Source organism: Centruroides vittatus, unplaced genomic scaffold, assembly GCF_030686945.1.
Source record: "Centruroides vittatus isolate TY-2023 unplaced genomic scaffold, ASM3068694v2 contig_786, whole genome shotgun sequence".
Classification (NCBI taxonomy): Eukaryota; Metazoa; Arthropoda; class Arachnida; order Scorpiones; family Buthidae; genus Centruroides; species Centruroides vittatus.
In genome coordinates, this window is record NW_027122506.1 from 448428 (window position 1) to 468279 (window position 19852).

Sequence of the window (19852 nt, forward strand, 5' to 3'; positions counted from 1 at the left end):
GAGAAATAAATTCAAGTTATTTTGAGGGTGGCTGCATCCAGACTGCTGTATGTTATTGGATGGAAATTGTGGATGCGGCTACCATCGCAATAACTTAATTTCATTCCTCGACAGTATGTTTTACGTGTAAAAAAATAAACAAAGATCTTCGTAATTTGTATAATTTTAGATTTATGAGACACCCTGTGTATTTATTTTACTATATGTTAACAGTATGAAAACATATTTCAAAAGACCAAAGAAACAATTACTTAAATAAATCTCTCTTAACTGAAATTATTCGTCATATATAACAAATGATATCAACTTCATAAATTATTAGATACAGCGATTCAGTAGAGATTTGCGGATAATTTCTAGCCTTAGTTTTGAGTAAGTTTTAACTAAATTCAAGTGAATCTATTAGAAACTAATTCAGGATATTATTTTATAAAATAGTATCTCGCATATCACTAGCACCGTTATGTCAAAGATATATTTTTAATATTATTATTTACAGAAATTTCACCTTTCTTTAATCATTTTCAGTAATCAAAGTGGTGTTTCAGAAGATGCACTGAGGGAATTCAGTATGATGTTCAAGTGAGTTATCATTTTGATACACTGCCAAGTGCTGGCATTATTTTGTTAAAGTAGAAATTGGGATTTTGCAGACATTTCGATAGGAACAGAACCGGTCGACTCAACCATTTCGAATTTAAGAGCTGCCTTCGAGCGCTGGGATACGATTTACCAATGGTAGAGGAAGGGCAATACGAACCCGAATTCGAATCGATTCTAAACGTAGTCGACCCACATAGAGATGGGTACGTCTCTCTACACGAATACATGGCATTTATGATATCGAGAGAAACAGAAAATGTACGTTCCAGCGAAGACGTGCAACAAGCTTTCAAATCCATAACTACAGATCGCCCATATATCACTGCCGAAGAGTTATATGCCGTAAGTAAACCCCAAACAACAATAGTATTTTTGAATTTTACAGGATATAAATTTATAAAGTTATTTAATTGTAATTCTAGAATCTCAGGAAGGAAGCTGCAGATTATTGCTTGGCACACATGAAAGCTTACATAGATCCCAAGACGGGTTATCCAATTTCTGGTGCTTACGACTATACAGAATTTATACAATTATTATTTCAAAAGTAACCCTTATTTTCTTTTTCTGTATTTAAAAATAATTTAATATTTATCAAATCACTTTTTAATGTTTGCAATTTAAAACTGGACTGTTTTAATTTCTTATATTAATTTTTCTATCAGACATTTTATATTTTACCATCGTATATTTGTTTTTATAATGCTTTCCCATGCAATATTGTCTAGTCAGTAAGTAGTCTTTCACAGATTTAATGTTAAAAAGCTAGTCAAAAGTGACCATTAAATTGTACCATGGAACTGTGCCTTATTGTAAATGATAAATATCTCACTTTTGTAAGTAGTAGAATCTTTATAGGCGAATTTAAATAATAATAAACTTGTTCAGATATTAGAAAATTGAACAGAGAAATTAAAGTACTGTATAATATTGGAATTTTGTTATTTTTGTAGAAATTATAAGACACAGTATTCGCTGTTACACGTAAGGAAAGAGTTTACAAATACCAAATACAGGAAACTTTCGGATGTTCAAGAGAAGCACACAATAAGAATGGCGACGAGAAATCCAAAGATGGCACACAAACGAATTGCGGAGAGATAACAACACACACGCACTGATCTTAACAGCCTGATGAACGGGCGGCGACTGACTAAAATCGGACGTTCTTCATCGTAAGTTGACATTCTCAAGTCAAAGTCGACATATACCTATTTGTGATGAGATCATCATCCGGTTGTTTTTCTGTATCTTGTTCGATTCTCATAAAGCTGTCATTAAGAAGGATGTCTCTCCTCCCCATTTTCTCCATTCCTCACATCCCTTCTTTATATATATATTTCTTAATTCCGAAAAAAAATGTTATATTTTCTCTTGTGGCGTTTACTTTTTCGACTAGTCAGCGGAATGTATTGACATTGGGACAAGACCCCCTTCAAACCTCCCAGTGCGCTGGACCGAGCTAGTACAAATAAAAACACGATTTTGGTGCAATTACACTGGTGTTTAATTATTTAACATCAGTGTAATATGGGCCATTAAAAAAAAGAGGGTAAAAAATCTTTTAAGAAAGAAGACGTGTTTTCGTTTGGTTAAATAAAGGCGAACACTATAGGATTTTGCTGCCCAATGTTGGCCAATTTTGACGTCACGAAGTATGTTACCCGACGAGGAAATTGGCCAACATTGGTTTTCTGAAAGTTTGGAAAACACGAGGACTTGTTAACGATAAACAATCGGCGAACGTCCGGGATAATACCAGCGCCAATTTATGAGCAGCGAGTATGGATATCGTCATTGTGTGACTGCTCAGGGAAAATTTTATCCAGTGTTCGCCCTCTCTATAAATATCATTGGGCAACAATCACGTCCACCAACCATAGTTGGTCAGTAAAATTGTGTGGTGTTTGCCCCTAGTTATCACTTTGCGTGATTGTGTGCTTAATTAAGTGAGCGAGGAAATCAGCAAAGACAATTTCATTCAAGACAATAGAAATTTATAACCATTGTAGGTAAGTACAATTTTATTTAATAGTGCGCGGTTTATGGCTCAAACAGAATCGCTGCGAGGTGTTCAGAATAAGCAAAATTATACCCATAGTTATTAATTTTTTAACTCTACCTCGTAGGAACTGACAGATTCGGTCAGATGTCAATAGGTTGGCCAGGTGTTGTGGAGAGGGAATGGCATTTCTGAGACAGACCGATAAGGAAAATTATTGGAGTTTCTTGCTCGGATTGAATCCTGGATTCTCCGGAGCTGTACGCTGACGCCTTAATAATGGATATAAAAATGCTATCATGTATCATACATGGAAAAATTCTTAGTGTCATTAAAAACCTTTAAAGCGGGCGAATACAAAATTATCCAACTTAAGATGTTATTTGATTTTGACGTCACGAAACGTATTGATGGACGAGAAAGTTGGCCCAGATTAGTTTGGATAACACAACGGCTCGTTGCCACCAACAACCACTCAGCAAAAGTGTGGAATGATGCCAACGCCAATATGTGATTAACATAATGGCGACATACATTGTGAAGATCAAGATGGCGGAAAAAAACGGGGAATTGTGGTGGAAAATCCAGTTCTGCTTATGGAACCGGAACTGTTTACTTTGTTGGACTACGCGGTTCCTCAAAATTGCCTAAATATGTTTGCCGAAATTGTGAGGGCACTCGCGAAGTTTACGCAGAACTAACATGCGGATTCATGTTTTCGTGGATAATTCGTGGATTCATGTTTGGGTTAATTCTACAATGAGAGGAATATTTCTGTACACGATGTGTACTTAAGTAAGGAAATTTATTGAAGAGCAAAAGTAGTGGTATAAAAATTACAGCACGTGTTCATCTCCATTCGTTCCTTACTAAAATACATTATACGAATTTATACATTATACATTGTTAAATACATACATTCATTAGATGAACACATCTTTTACAGTATTCCCACATTCCTTCGTGTTTAGGCTGTACGTGCTTTGTTGCTTTTGGCGGTATGCTGAAAATACACGCTCTCTTCCATCAGACAAATTTTCAGTGTACAATGCCTAATTCTATTGTCCAGTCCATGAATCTGAAAATTCTTTTCGTCTTCAATAACTGTGGAAAGGTGCCAGAAATTTATGTCAGTCATACGACTAGTAGCAATGTAAGGGACAGAATGTTAGCCTGTCACAAAGAAGCATAAGCACTACAAGACATGGAAATGAAAACGCTAAGATGGTTATTGCGATTTGACAACATAATGAATGATGACAGCAGAAAATTAGGAGTTAGGCTAATTATGGACAAGATGCAAGAAGCTCGATTGTGCTGATATGGACACGTCACGTGCATAGATGACGTACAAGTTAATGGAAAAAGTATCCTCTGTTATGACCCAGTGGAAAATATACCTCATGAACGCCTCAAAAATGGCGGCTCGACCGAATGTGGAAAGAATGAAAATTACACCACATGATGCGATAGATCGGGCAAAATAGAGCAATGCGTGTAAACAAGCGGACCCTGCACGAATGAGGGGCAAACGCTACGAAAGAAGTGTCTGGAAAGGCACTTTTTTAAAGCAGTTGACAACATCCATATTTCTGTATTAATTAGCTGTCCCAAAATGTTCTCATGCGACTTGATAGATAAAAGAAAAAATACGTCTCTTCTTATTTATCCCCATTTATAGAATAATATAAATTTTGTTAAAATGTAAGACTGATATGAAAAGATTCTCTCTTATAAGTAGAGGCACATGGAACGTTTTTCCGGAGGGACGTCCTTCTTGGCAGATCGTCCAAGTGTTAAGTGTTTGGTTGCCTTCTATCGACACAGATGGGGTTCCCAAGAAGTGTCTCTGTCACCTCCTAGATCTGTCCAGTCTCTAGATTTTTCATCCTTCGAACGTTTATAGCACCAAATATAGAATTGTAATGTGGCCAATGGCATTCATTGTTTAAGAATTTACTTATTTCGGACAGGAGTTATAAATTTGATTATTATGCCGTATATGTTTTCTATATTTGTTGTCTTACACCTCGTCAACTGTAAGAAAAATTTAATGACCGAAGTTCAATGGAAATATTTTTCATGGAAATAATAAGCAGTTATTTTCGCTGGTTTCTTGAAAATTCTACTGAATACAATGCTCAAATTTTTACTTTTTTGGCTGTTATACACAACAGAGGGAAAATATGGCGATTGGTCAAAAAAGGACTCCCCGGAAGATTTTTACATTTTTGGACTCAGGACACCCTGAAACGTCTAGAAATGCAAAAAAAAAAAAAAAAAAAAAAAAAAATTGCAAGATTTTTTCTGTATGTATGGGGTTTTTGTTTGTTTGTGGTAGGTGATTTTTTTCACCCTCTTTCAAGCTTAATACTTCCTGTGATTTTGGTCGAAAATGTCTGAAATTCTGCAAGGAGGCGAATGTACTAGAGGGATTGATGCTATTAAATTTTGATGATTAAAAGACGAGGGAGTTGAGAGATAAAGGTGATCACGTGTATCTTCAATAGAATAGGACTTAGTGATGATTTTACTCTTTATTACGATTTACAATTTTTTTTTATAAAACCCATTCATGCCCTCAAAATTAAGTTTTTTGACATTTTATAATAATTAAAAATATGATATTTTGCGTAAAGATTTGCTAAATAAAATACAGTAAAGGACACAGTTTATTTAATTAAAATACATCTGTCTTAAAACCTGAAGACGTCTCCCTCTAGGCAGTTTTGCGTTTCCATAACTTAATTCAACAAAACAAAGCAATCTGTCTTAGAAAATAAAGTGATCAATACTTGTCCATTACAAAGTAATTCGATCAATATTAGTCCATTAGATTAATCTTCACATTAACTGTATCAGGAGTGTGTATAATCCTGTATCCATTAATAAAATATTCTAAGAATATAACGAAGATATTTAGAAACGCTCATTACGAAAGATTGCCAACTTCAAGAGAAATTACGTCAATATATAATTATTGCCATAGATATCTAGCGACTGTAACCATAGATATCTAGGAATGTCTATGTATATCGGTAGCAACGGCAAATTGCCAGATGCAAGTAACGATCTACAAAATTTCATTGAGTAGAAAAGCTTCATTAGATTCATTATAAGATCTGCATTTCAATTTGAATTTGTTACCAATTTTAAATCATGGATTCTGCTTCACAAAAGAAGAATTTTTGAACCGCGACTTTCGCATCTGTGTGATTGCGGGCCTAGCAAAATCCACGTTGTGTTTAGAAAAATATCTTTTTGGACCATCATAATTCAAAAACACTGTAAAATAGACATTCACTGTTATCTAAATTAGTATTAATTTATGTACTTATCCTTATAGAATATAAAACTTGAAAAAACAACTTTTCGAAGTTATTAAAATTGAAATTTTAAGTTTTCGTTCGTGACTCAAATTTTCTGTATATTAATAAATATATTTAGTTTTCTGAGGGAACAGACAAAATTTTTACCGTCTCATAATTTAAACGATTAGACGTCGCACGTGTCTTGCTGCTGACATGCAAAATTTTCCTTGCATGTTGCATTATGACAGAAGCAACGTCTTCCATTTACGCATCCAATTAATTTGCAATCCTATATTAGTTAGTATTCGTCTTGTCCATTATAGGCGTAACGTGATCAATACTTGTCTATTAGATATAATTATGTTGACAGACATAATAAGTTAGCCATTTAAGGAATGTCTATAATTTCTGATTTATCACACAAACCTTTTAAGAATATATTCAAGATATTTAAGTACCCTCGTTATGAAAGACTGCATACTACTACATAACGCACTACGTCAATACGTTAGAAGTATATGGGTATGCGGCGAAATAAAACAGCAAACTGCCGAACACAAAGAGCAACTTAAGCTACATAAACTGTTAAATAGAAGAACTTCGTTCTATTTCATTATAAAATCTGCATCATGAATTGTTTTCGTTTTTAATTTCAAATCATGGATTCTTCTTCACAAACATCAATTCAAATTTCAAAAGAAACGTCATCAATTCATTCCCTTTGCTATTTGCATCCATTGCTTATAGTCGGATCTCTATTTGGTATGAACCCAATACAGCATTGCAGTTGCTGCAGTTGTAAAAGTCAATACATTATACAACGTAACAAAAAAAGGTATTCTCTGTACCAATTATACGAAATAGGAATAGAAATCTTTTTATGGTTTACCGCGTTTAGAGTGTTCATAAATATCTTCAACGACAGAATCTTATGTGGAGGATGGACTTCCGTTTTTTATTCCAATTACGTATTCAAATTATTGATGTGTTTCTTCTGCAGTTACGTTAGCATTCAGTATTCTGCTGTTAAAAATTCGCAATTCTGTTGGGTGAGCAACAGAAATGAATTCTACGGTGAAGTGAAAATATGGAAAAGATTGGATAAGTTCGTGCTTTGTGTTTTCATTATTTTTATCGTAATTCTGTTATCTATATGCATTTGTTCCGATATTTTGTTGTATCCTGGTATACTTAACCAGACAAATTCGCATACCACTGCTGTCTTATGTGTAATTTACTTCAGAGTTTATTTCCTGTATAGTGTGGCTCAAATACTATTTGTTATATCTATTGTTACATCTGTATTGTATATTGTATATCACAGATTAATTAATATCGGAAACGAGATGAAAGAAATCGACAAACAAATGCTTAATCTGAAACGAATAATAAATGCTTTAATTGAAAAACACACGGAAATATGGGAAATGTTTCAGCAGATTAATCAATTGTGGGAATTTTTCACGCCTTATATTTATATTTTCTTCACTCATTTTACTTGTTTCTTGATATATGTACTATTATTCATGAACCTTCGGATTCTTTTAATGCTAGTGTTAATCATTTTCTCAATTATATTCATAGCGGGATGTCTGATTTCAGCGTATTTTCTGTCAAAACTCTCTTCAAAAGTAAGTGACAAAAAGCTGTTTAAGTACATTTTATTAATAGTTTAACATTACTTCGTATAAGATATTCTAAACATGAATATTTCATGGGAACATATAGAAATATCCTATAGAAGAAAGTTTCAAATTTTTCATTAAAGCCAAATTATAATTGAATATGATATCTAATAATATAAGCCATTGATCGCGTGTTTGTATATCTGTAATATGTAACGAAATGTCTGGAACGAACACTAGGAGCGTCCCTATCTATTATTTAAATTTACAATAAATTCAGTTTATTATTATTAGATGTGTTTTTTTCTGAATTTTTGACTGCATTTTAGTAGGGTACATCATGAGAAATTCAGTATATTATTATTTTTACTTGTAATAGGAATTTATTATTGATATGAATTTATTATTTATACCACGGAATGACACCACTGCTGCTAGAACCCCACTACGTAGCATCCTGGGATACTAGTTTTAGCCTATATGAAATACCAGAAATTAAGTATTGTTATTTATTTTAATATACACAATGTGATATAGAGATAGATAAGAGAATTCCGTTGTTTAAGTGTAATAATATCAAATTATCTGGGAGGGGAAACAGATTTGTCTTAGTTAATCCGAATGTGTTGTAAACAAAATTTTGACATAGAAAATTTGTTCGATTGAAATTTATTCCAAAAGTTATATTTCAAGTTAAAAAGTAACTTGAATTATTTACGCGGTACTCGAGTATAAATAATTGAAAATACTCGGTCGTATTATTTTGTTAGAAAATTCAATGAGATATTAAATAATTAATGTTTATTACATAAAAATATTATTTGAATAAGAATTATTTACAAGTTACTTCTTTCAGTTATACAGTGACTTTAATACAATCGAAAGGATTTCTTCTGCCGAACTTCAGCTTCGGTTCAAGCTAAAAGTTTGCTGTTTATCATTTTCTTAAAGCATTTTTATGTATTTTGCATTAAATTTTTACAAAATTTTTATTAATTGATTAAATTTCTTTTTAATTTCAGATATTGGATTTTATGAAACGCTTTGGAAAGATGCCACTCGGAATTTCTGTCGCCGGGTACTTTTTCGTGAAAAAGACCTTTTTCATCAAGGTATAGTAAATTCTATTGCTAAAATGATAAAGTAATGAAGTTTTTTTAACTAAAATTAATGGATATGCTTCACAATTAATTATTTTACATTTAATTACAGGTAGTCAAACTTTTATATTCCATATTCTCTTCGTTACTGCAATTAAGAGGTGCCACCGAAGCCAGAAATTGTGCTGCTGATTTAGAAATTGCCACCAATTTAATGAATGCTACTTTAAATTACGGAGGAAATTTTATTTTATATGAATTTAGGCATACTACCCTTTAGCTTTCTATATTAGCTGATCACAACTGAAATCATAATGTTGAATAATTTTCGTAATATTTACTGTAGCGAAGAAGAAAATTTTCAGTCTGATTGAATACACATTAGTTTAAAATTTGAAGAACAAAGCGAAGATACGTTGGTGGGTTCATCCATTTTTTAACGAAAAGAAAAATTATGGATATTCAGCTACCTTAATTTCTTCGTTAGTAGCTATTGATCTAGAACTGTATATAAAGTAAGCACAGTAATTATTAGTGTTGGTGTAAATTCGAATTTAAAAATTTGAACGAAAGTTTGAACCATAAACATGGGTGCGCATTATATACGGCAAAATACGATACTTGGTTCTTTGGTAAGAGGAAAAACTTGCTTCGTATGCCATGATTTTTAGCCTCTTACTTCAGAAAGTTTAAGATTAATGTTATTAGAAATTATGAACATTTTAAACACTTTTGTATTTTTAATATTAAATTGCACGATTATTGCGATTCGAAATTTGAATAAATATTAATACAAAATATCGAAAATATTCTTTATACACAGTTTTTTAATTATTTCATACTGACTTGTAATATTCTTTGTTGTTTTTGTGTTTTGAAATGCTTTAGAAAGAATTATTCATTCTTTTAAAGCAGGTTATATACGCCGGTTGCTCAATTGTAAATTTATTCAGTCATATCAAATCGTTAGATTTAAGTTTATCGGTGATCAAGACAATAAAGACTCTGTAGTTGTGTGGATTCTCGGTTCGAATCCGTGACAAAAACTTCAAAAGTTTTCGTAGAGTGTTCTCATTATATTAATTTAACCCCGACCTTCTGTGTGATTGTGAGCCTAGGAGAATCCACGTTGTGTTTAGAAAAATATCTGTTTGGACCATCATAATTGAAAAACACTTTAAAATAAACATTCACTGTTATGTAAATTAGTATTAATTTATGCACTTTTCCTTGTAGAATATAAAACTTGAAAAAACAACTTTTCGAAAGTGTTAGTTTTCGTTCGTGACTGAAATTTTCTGTATATTAAAAAATATATTTAGTTTTCTGGGGGAACAGATAAAATTTTTACTGTCTCATAATTTAAACGATTGGACGTCGCACGTGTCTTGCTGCTGACATGCAAAATTTTCCTTGCATGCTGCATTGTGACAGAAGCAACGTCTTCCATTTACGCATCTAATTAATTTGCAATCCTATATTAGTTAGTATCCGTCTTGTCCATTATAGGCGTAACGTGATCAATACTTGTCTATTAGATATAATTATGTTGACAGACAGACATTCCTTAAATGGCTAACTTATTATATAATTTCTGATTTATCATAAAATCTAAAAATATATTAAAAATATTTAAGTACCTTCATTATGAAAGATTGCCTACTTCTACCTAACGTACTGTACGTCAATACGATAGAAATGTTTGGATATGCGGCGAAATGAAATAGCAAAATATCCAAAAGAAAGATCGACTTACAAAACTGTTAAATAGAAGAATTTCATTTATTTCATTATAAAATCCGCATCTTAAATTGTATTCGTTGTCAAATTCAAATCATGGATTCTTCTTTACATACGTCAATTCGAATTGCAAAAGAAACGTCATCAATTCATCCCCTTTGCTATTTGCATCCATTGCTTATAGTCGGATTTCTATTTGGTATGAACCCAATACAACACTGCAGTTGCTGCAATTGTAAAAGTCAATACATTATACAGCGTAACAAAAACAGGTATTCTCTGTACCAATTATACGAAATAGGAATAGAAATCTTTTTATGGTTTACCGCGTTTAGAGTGTTCATAAATATCTTCAACGACAGAATCTTATGTGGAGGATGGACTTCAGTTTTTTATTCCAATTACGTATTCAAATTATTGGCGTGTTTCTTTTGCAGTTACGTTACCTTTTAGAATTCTGCTGTTAAAAAAATTGCAATTTTCTTGGGTGAGAAACTGAAATGAACATTATATTATTATTTATGAACCTAAAGATTCTTTCAGTGGTACTGTTTATCGTCTTATGAATTTTGTTAATAGCGGGATTTGTTATTAGAGGGTATTATCTGTCGAAAATCTATTCCACACTAAGTGTTGAAAAGCTGTTTAAGTTCATTATATTAACAGTTTAACATTTGTTCCTATGAGAAATTCTAAACATGATACATAGCAGAGAATTTCGAATAAATCATAGACAGTTGTGTTGGCTTATCTAAAATACCACGGGTGAAGTGTATTAATATTTATATTAATACATTGTGAATTTCATATTTTATATGCATTGTTAATAGAATTCGCTTGCTTAAGCCTAATATTTTTAAAGTACGTTATTATTGACGTTTTCAGTTATACAGTGACTTTAATACAATGGAGAGGATTTATTCTGCCGAACTTCAGCTTCAGTTTAAGCTAAAAGTTTGCTGTTTTATTATTTTCTGAAATAACTTTTATATATTTTGCATTAAGTTGTTACAAAATTTTAATTAATTTTTTTATCAAGATATGGTAAATTCTATCGCTAAAAATGGTAAATTGATAAAGTTTTCTTAAACTAAAATTAATGGATATGCTTTATAATTATTTATAATTAATTATTTTCTTTTTAATTACAGGTACTCAAACTTTTACATTCCATATTCTCTTCGTTACTGCAATTAAGAGGTGTCACCAAAGCCAGAAATTGTGTTGATGATTTAAAAATCGTGATTTAAAACATCGATTAGTAATTGAATCACAGCAAACCGGTAAATAAAAACTAATAGAAGTACCATACATCGCGGCGTTATTTACATTTAATTAATAAAAATATAAATACGACTTTAACAAAGATAAAACTGCATTTTTGTTAAAGTCGTATTTATATTTTTATTAATTAAACTGATGAATATTCTTTGTTGGAAAGTTGGATACGGTTCGGTGAAAGTTTACCAATGTACAAGAACAATGTTCGAATTCAATCCTGATCTTTATAATTTATCGTAAGAAGTATTGCTCGAGACATCCCTTTTTATTCATGATAACAGACTTCATTAAACGGCCGGATGTCCAGCCGATAAGATACCGCTCTGGGCAACCCGGGATCAATTCCCGATAAATCGAAAAATGACAGGAAGTAGTCTGAATTTTTTGGAGGTAGTCTGTCCAAATACGCGGGCCCGTTTCTCTGCTTCCGGTTGTCCTGTTGTGGGTCTGACCAAACCTACAATGAGCTTGCTGAAATAGACCCACTCTAAGCCCAAAAAACCGGAAAGAAGAAGAAAAAAAAATGCAATACCCCAGACTTCACTGTGAATGAGATGCACAGTATTATGCCTGATAGCATACTCTAAATAAGTTGACTATTTGTTTTTACTAATGGTTCGGTTTGACAATTTAAAAAATCAACATTCTTGAGCAAAAAATAGATTGTATAATAAGAATGAATGGTTTTGTTTTATTTGTATGCAGCAACGTGAAACTCCGTTGCTGCATACAAATAAATGCATACTTAGAGGTCTTTTATGGGAAAGTGTATCCTGTTTAGGTTTTATTAACGTAAAAAAATTCCACGCGGCAAGCAGATTTACCAGGCGCGAACCGAGGACCACACATCAGAATTTAGTTGTTTTATTCACTCGACCACTGGCGAGCTGTAAAAATAAATGTGAAAAAGAAATTTATATTTTTGGATAATTTCTGGTCTACTGGGTGAATTTAGTGACAGAAAACAAATTTCATTTACAGCCAAGGAACCATCGTCAAGGTCTCACCCTCCTCCGTGGGTTTTTGTTTGTCCAGAAACCCCGTAATGAATAGGCAGAATCGCCATTACGGGAAAAACTGGAATCGCGCCATTTCGAAAACAAAAGTATTGCTAAAGTATTCGAAAGTGTGTTGAAAACAATTATTGTAGATTTGACTGAAGCATCATACGAACAACACACTATACCCACTTGCTTCCGATGGTTTGCATGTAGTACATGTCACATCGCCGATTTAATACACTTCGATGGACTTAAATCAAAAGAAGTACGAATAATCGTTTTTCGGAGCAATAATAATAAGATGAAGGACGTCATTTAAGTTATTTACATTAAGTTCATACCTGAAATAAATGTAAGATCATAAGTAATCAACCAGTAGTGTGTTAATCATGGACACATACTTATCTTTGCGCCATTTGAAAGCTGAAAATGACAAGATTTAACATTAATAATAACTCTTACAATAATCAAAAATCGGATTTATACTTATCTTTTAGTTATGAAAACATCGCGTATCTTAAACTTTAAATATTAAAAGCAGACACACGTAGTAAGAAATTCTCGCCGTGGATATTAAAACTAAAGATGAATTTTTCACGACAAAGCAATTCTAACAAATGAGTTTTATTGTTACTTCATATTCATTTCGAAGCATTCTTTCAATTTAATTGTTTTCTACTTTGGCATTTTTTTAAAATAAAGTTATTTAAATGTGACATTGATATAAATAAATTAAAAAAAATATAAGTGAATATATTAAAATATGATTTTGTTGTTCAAGACATTACATTGGGCATATAAATTACAAATAAAAACAAGAATATACTGTGAAAATATAAAATAAATATAAAATAATTTATATTGTTAGATTAAATTAATTTTAATAATTGCCAGGGGCGCCCCTAGTGCCCGTTTTTGTCATACCGTGACAGAAAGAAACTGACCATTTTTTCAGCTTTATACACTAGAAATATTAAAATATGATTTTATTAATCAAAACGTTGCATTGATTTTGTATTTCTGAATGCACATGCTTATCATTTATGTAGAACGAAACTGTTTATGACGCATTTCTTTCAGATAAGTGAACGGGTTGGCCACGCGGTATTTTGTTGACGTTAATGAAAGTATGCTATCAGGCATAATACCGTGCATCTGACTCACAGTGAGGTCTGGTTTTTTTTTTGTTTCCTTGAAAAATGTATAAACGGGGTTCGTCTGTACTTTATTATTGTTGTTATTATTTTTTAGTACAAGGAAATCCTGTATATAAAGGCATCCGACCAGCAATACAAATGATCAATTACAGTTAAACAAAAGAAAAATAATCTTATATTATTCCGCGCTGAATTATTAATATCTATTAAAAGAAAATAGAGAAAAAATGTAGAAATAGTAACAACGATAATACTCACAGATGAGATTAATAAAGACAATATGTAAAATATATACACTAAAATATATGTACATATATGAATACATCGTGTATTGTCCCCTTTGAAAGAAGAATTTTTTCTGTCGACCCATTCAATGTTATGTACTACATACAGTATATTATAAACTATTATATTATGTATAATATAACCTCTTATATAATTATTATAAGACATTTATTTGAGAGAAAGAAAAATGTGCAAAATTTTGAATATTTGCAAAGACTTCGCTATTCTCGCAACCTTTCATCGACCCCTAAAGGTCAATATCGATCCTGTCAATAAAGCCGGAGTTAATATAATGGAACTTATTTAACAATATATTTCAGTTTTAGAATTAATAAATCACAGGAGGAACAATCGTAAATTACTTATCAGCAGTTTATAATAAATTCAAATTTGATTTTGTACTCGACTTTTTCAACGAAACACCAATACAATACATTTTGGGTTTTCAAAGTCAAACGGCATAAGAAAGCTGCGCAGCAGTGGCCGAATAGATGAAAATGAAACAAGCAGCTATTCGAAACTCACCGTATTATTACTATCTAAACTAAAGGATTCAATATTACAACAACTAGTAATAAAGACGGAAATCTATAAATACACCTGGTCGTAATAAAATGCACGTTATGGGCGAGTGGACTCCGTCTCCGCTCAGTCTGGCGGAGACCAGACCCTAAACACCGGAGTTCGATCGGAGGTTCGAACCTCACTCGGACGAGTTGGCAGCAGGAGTTTTTTCCGGGTTTTCCTCCTCGCATATGACGCCTGAATAGGGGCCAGCTTCCCCCAAGTCCTCCCGGAAGGCACTTCTATCTCCCTTTCTCGCGGAGGCCGTCTCCTATAAGGCCGACTTTGGTCGCGACCGTGACCTCTCACCTGTCTTCTCGGATTGGCTGTCTTCTATGAGGCCGACTCTTCCCACTCTGTTCTCTTCCGGCGTAAAAGCCTGAGCAGCCGCAAACGCCTCTAGCACTCACAAGAACAAGAACAAAATGCACGTTAGAACCACAAAATTTAGTTCAGTCTCATACCGAACTTCATTAGCCAAAAACAAAAGAAAAAAAATATTCGCCCTTCGCGGTTTTAATAAAGCCAGACACAGAAACCTTCTCCATCTCCGATCAGCCTCTTTACTCGAGCGGGTTTTAGAAAAACGAAATACAGAGAACCGTCTAAGCCTCACCGTTTTTTGTCTTTACCCCAGCGATTCGGGACACAGCGAACCGTCTCTGTCTTTCGTCGGCGTTGCCTGTCTTCTTTCGAGCGGGTTTTAAAGATGCAGGACATTCTCCGCTTTCGGTGAAATCTCCTGCCTTTGTTCGAGCGGGTCTTGCCTCTGAAATGGGAATGCCATATTTGTTGCGAAAGCAAACCTAAAATGTGTCAAAGCACCGAATCACTCGGTTACGTTCCATCGAATCATCAACTCTATATAAAAGTAGAAAATCATATTGCGATAAAAATTTTGGAATATGCACGAGGTAGGGGATCTTCATTACTTATATTTTACAACGTAATCCTATATATATGTGATTATGTCCACAGTGATGGGAGCTGCTTATCAAAAGAAAGTTACAGTGTCTGGTACTATATATCTCCGTTACCTTTCGTTATTTTAATTATTCTAAGTTTAACATATCCTCCCGGAAGATATAAATCAAATTACAAAGAAGATATTCTAACGACAATACAAAAGAAAAAGGTGATGAAATCATAACAAATAGCTAAAGAACAGAAACAATCACCAATTAAAAAAATCAAACAGGGAGTGCATTCGTTAAGGATAAAATCGAAGAAACGTAAAATTGTCAACACAAGAAGAACAAGAAGCTCAATTACCTACTCAAGTCAAGAAAGAAATTCAATTGTCTATTCGATTAAAAGAAAAACAAAAGCAGATACCAATGAGGACCATCAAGAAACAAATGCAATCCAAACACAAGTCCATCAAATCCAGTCAAAAAAGTAAAAGTATTCGTCAAGAAAAAGTTACAACCGAAGACATTAAAAGATGAAAATTGAAATATCATCACTTGCAACCAATCTTATTCTAGCTTTGCCATAAATATCAATTTCTATGAATAGAAATAAATTTCATTTGTCTTGGAAATTTATCGTGTTTGTCTACTGATAACCTAACTATAAATTGAATAAACGTATGTAATAAATTCTATGCCATTTAAAAGCTATTTTATTCAACAGATCTTCAATTTCAAACGTTTCTATAAAATATATAAAATCGATTGCGTAAACTTACATTTCAGTTAAGAATAGTAGTATTGTCTGTTAACACTTGTAAGACTCCAGACGAGTTCGAAAGCGAATAAATCGCAAAATTCGTTCGTAAAAAAATGATAACGATAAATTGTGTTACGAAAGAGAAAAAAAACCCTTTGATCTAAACAACGCGACACAAAAATGTAAACAAAGAAATTCGGAACTGGTCGAACACGTGTCAAATAATCTGTAAACTCTAGCACGAGCGCTCATAAACAAGTAGGTCTTTGACTCGAGTATTTATAAATTTTTGACGGGATAAACTTTCTCGAAAAAAGGAAAATTTTTGACAGACGAAAAAGATCTTTAAAGTTTTAAACGTCAAGGAAATTACAAACAATGGCCTGAATTGTGAGCGCAGGTATTATACCCCGTTCGCACCGAGCATTTCAATCTAGATTGTGACCAAGGTCAGCGACTATGCCTTGGTGCGAACACCCTCGACCGTTTCAATCTCGAGACATATCTGTGACTCTCCGATCATCCCCAACACCCAGCGATTTTTCTCATCCGTCCCGGGGCTGCGACCGACGCCAAGGTTCTCGTCTGGATTAGTGAAGGACTGTAGATTGACGATGTAAGCACTAATGTTAACAAATAAACACTTGTCATCATTTGCCTCCTTTCTCACATACGATCTCCCGCAAGGTTCATCCTAACGCGGGATTAACCGATCCCATCTAAAAGACAGCAACCTAACACGGGTGCCAAGGAGGGGTTTCCAGTCCCCTATTTTCTCCGGGTCGGCTACCTTACACTGATGTCGATGAAGTGGGATATTTAAGCCCAGTCTACACCAGTCCGAATCTTACACACCTGACGCGAGATCGTTTCCTTCCCCCCTTTGAGTCGGCGAATCTTACACACTCGTATAATGTGAATTCTCTATAAGTCGCTTCTCGATACTCTCCGATCAATATGATTAATCGGTATGTTGAAGGAGGCATATGGCGATGGATATTTGATTCATTTAAGAAAAATGACTAATTCTCTGACCATGCAATCTAGCAAAACATTTCTGACGTCTTTCCAAATTAAGAAATAAATCATTTTATTAAAGGATTAATTATTATTTTAAAGAAAAACGAAGGAAAGTATTAATGATTAGCGTTATTTCATTAACTTACAAAATAAATACTTATCACAAATATTAAAACGTAATTTTTACATTATTCTTGTATAGCCAACAAAAAACTACAAACTGTTTATGATATTCCACAATATGTAACATCAGTTGTGTAGTATCAGGCATAAAAGACAATAGTAGAGGTGAAGTAAGAGAGTTCAACGATAAACCATTAAGACTTTTAGACTTATTCCACCGTCATCATATAGCTCACCAATGCATTTTAAATAGACAAGAAGCGAATAATACAAATCAATTTCCTGAACGCAACCTATTAAAAATGAAACTTCTAGAAGAGAAGAACAGAAGATGCCAGAGGAAAGATTATATAATAATTAAACAGACAGCCTTCGTGGCACTCTCGAATGAAAATAAAGGCAAAGATCAACTTAACCATAAGAAAAAGAAGCAACTCTCTGTCAAGTGTTATATCTGCGGCAAACAAGGGCACAAATCCTCTGAATGTGTCATTGGTGGAACAAAAAGAAAAAACACAGCACAACAGTAGCTACACTTGAACCTTGCGAATCTTTATTTCAAACACTAAGAAAGCGAAAATAGTGTTTGGGTAGTGGCGCAACAGCACAAGTGTGGACATAAGAAGCAATTCATAAAAATAATGAAAATTATTTCACAAAAGATGCAATTGGCCAACAATATAACCACTCAAGTTGCTTGAAGGGTCTCGATTCTGTTGAAAACCATCATTAAAAAACAGAAAATACCAAAGCTAAAAAGATTTTGGCACAAGGCATAAAAAGGAATGGGCTTTTTGTTTTAAGACAACCTACAGAAAATTCTGCTTTAACTAATATAGCCTAAAAGAATCATTCAGAAGATATTAATCCAAAAATGAAAAACATCGACATCTAACTACAGCGATTTCAATAATACGCTTTTTGCCTAGTGTTGGATTAAATTTATAAAACACTATATCGGCTTTTCTTCGTCGCTAGGCTTATTACACGATCATTCAGCACAAGATTAGCTTTAGACAATTACATTTTATTTCCAAGAGAATGCATTTCGGACATTTAATTTCTGATCAACTCTTCATGATGCAACTATATAGGGAATAATGCATACAAGTTTAATTATGTTAACTGGAAAAAAGTATTTTTTTTTTTTTAACTTTGTAACTTAATTGCTCGGGCAAAAGTAACGATAGCAAAGATTAAGATTATTACGTTATAGTCAACCTTACCCGTTTTCACAGAATGCAAGAATTGGGTCCCCCTGTTTCCAGACTAATTAGAGAATTTTTAGATGGATTTAAAAATATGTTCGATTTTCGGCAAAAACGAAAAAACTGCATCAGCGTTTTGACGTCGCTTTCTCTTAACAATTACATTGTTATGTAACACTTCCTTTGTGACACTTCCATTGTTACTTAACACTTCCATTGTTAATGGAAGTGTTAAGCCTTAATCCTGTTCCATTCCCCCGTGGGGAGGAATTTCGATAAATCCCTTCTTAGTGTGCGTTCTCGTGACGTACCCTAACCGTGTACCAAATTTCAACTTTTAACTCCTAATATATAGATTGAAAGTTTTATTTTTATCAATAACAGCATATTATTACTAGTTTTTCCAACTTTAAATACTACGTGTTCACAAAGACCTACCACTTTCTTGATTACTGTAGTAAAATATTACGAATACAAATAATAAAATTTATGTAAAACGTATAATAAGCATGTGAAATTCAGAAAGTTGTGATCAGTTTTACAAGAAGTTAAATGGTAGTTTGCCTAAATTCATATAAACTAATGTTTCGTCCGTAATTTAAAGTAGCATTCTTTAAATTGGTGGCAATTTCTAAATCAGCAGCACAATTTCTGGCTTCGGTGGCACCTCTTAATTGCAGTAACGAAGAGAATATGGAATATAAAAGTTTGACTACCTGTAATTAAATGTAAAATAATTAATTGTGAAGCATATCCATTAATTTTAGTTTAAAAAACTTCATTAATTTATCATTTTTAGCGATAGAATTTACCATACCTTGATGAAAAAGGTCTTTTTCACGAAAAAGTACCCGGCGATAGAAATTCCGAGTGGCATCTTTCCAAAGCGTTTCATAAAATCCAATATCTGAAATTAAAAAGAAATTTAATCAATTAATTAATATTTTGTAAAAAATTAATGCAAAATACATGAAAATGCTTTAAGAAAATAATAAACAGCAAACTTTTAGCTTGAACCGAAGCTGAAGTTCGGCAGAAGAAATCCTTTCGATTGTATTAAAGTCACTGTATAACTGAAAGAAGTAACTTGTAAATAATTCTTATTCAAATAATAAATGATCAAACAATATTTTTATATAATAAACATTAATTATTTAAGAT

General features: G+C 32.9%; 1 protein-coding gene across 3 annotated transcripts in view; it reads left to right on the plus strand.

Annotated features, from left to right (window-relative positions):
- Window positions 1-11349, plus strand: part of LOC136981658 (spectrin alpha chain-like) — a 58505-nt gene extending 47156 nt beyond the window's left edge. The window contains exons 49-53 of one of the 3 annotated variants that reach the window (XM_067277992.1): window positions 529-582; window positions 654-945; window positions 1026-1150; window positions 8398-8466; window positions 8564-8629. In XM_067277992.1, coding sequence (XP_067134093.1) covers window positions 529-582; window positions 654-945; window positions 1026-1150; window positions 8398-8464 — 538 coding nt within the window. In that variant the 3' untranslated portion in view covers window positions 8465-8466; window positions 8564-8629. Of the gene's footprint in view, window positions 1-528; window positions 583-653; window positions 946-1025; window positions 1540-8397; window positions 8467-8563; window positions 8630-11266 lie in introns of those variants that run through there. The other 2 variants (XM_067277993.1, XM_067277994.1) reach the window with 2 other exon arrangements.
- The last annotated feature ends 8503 nt before the right edge of the window (window positions 11350-19852 follow it).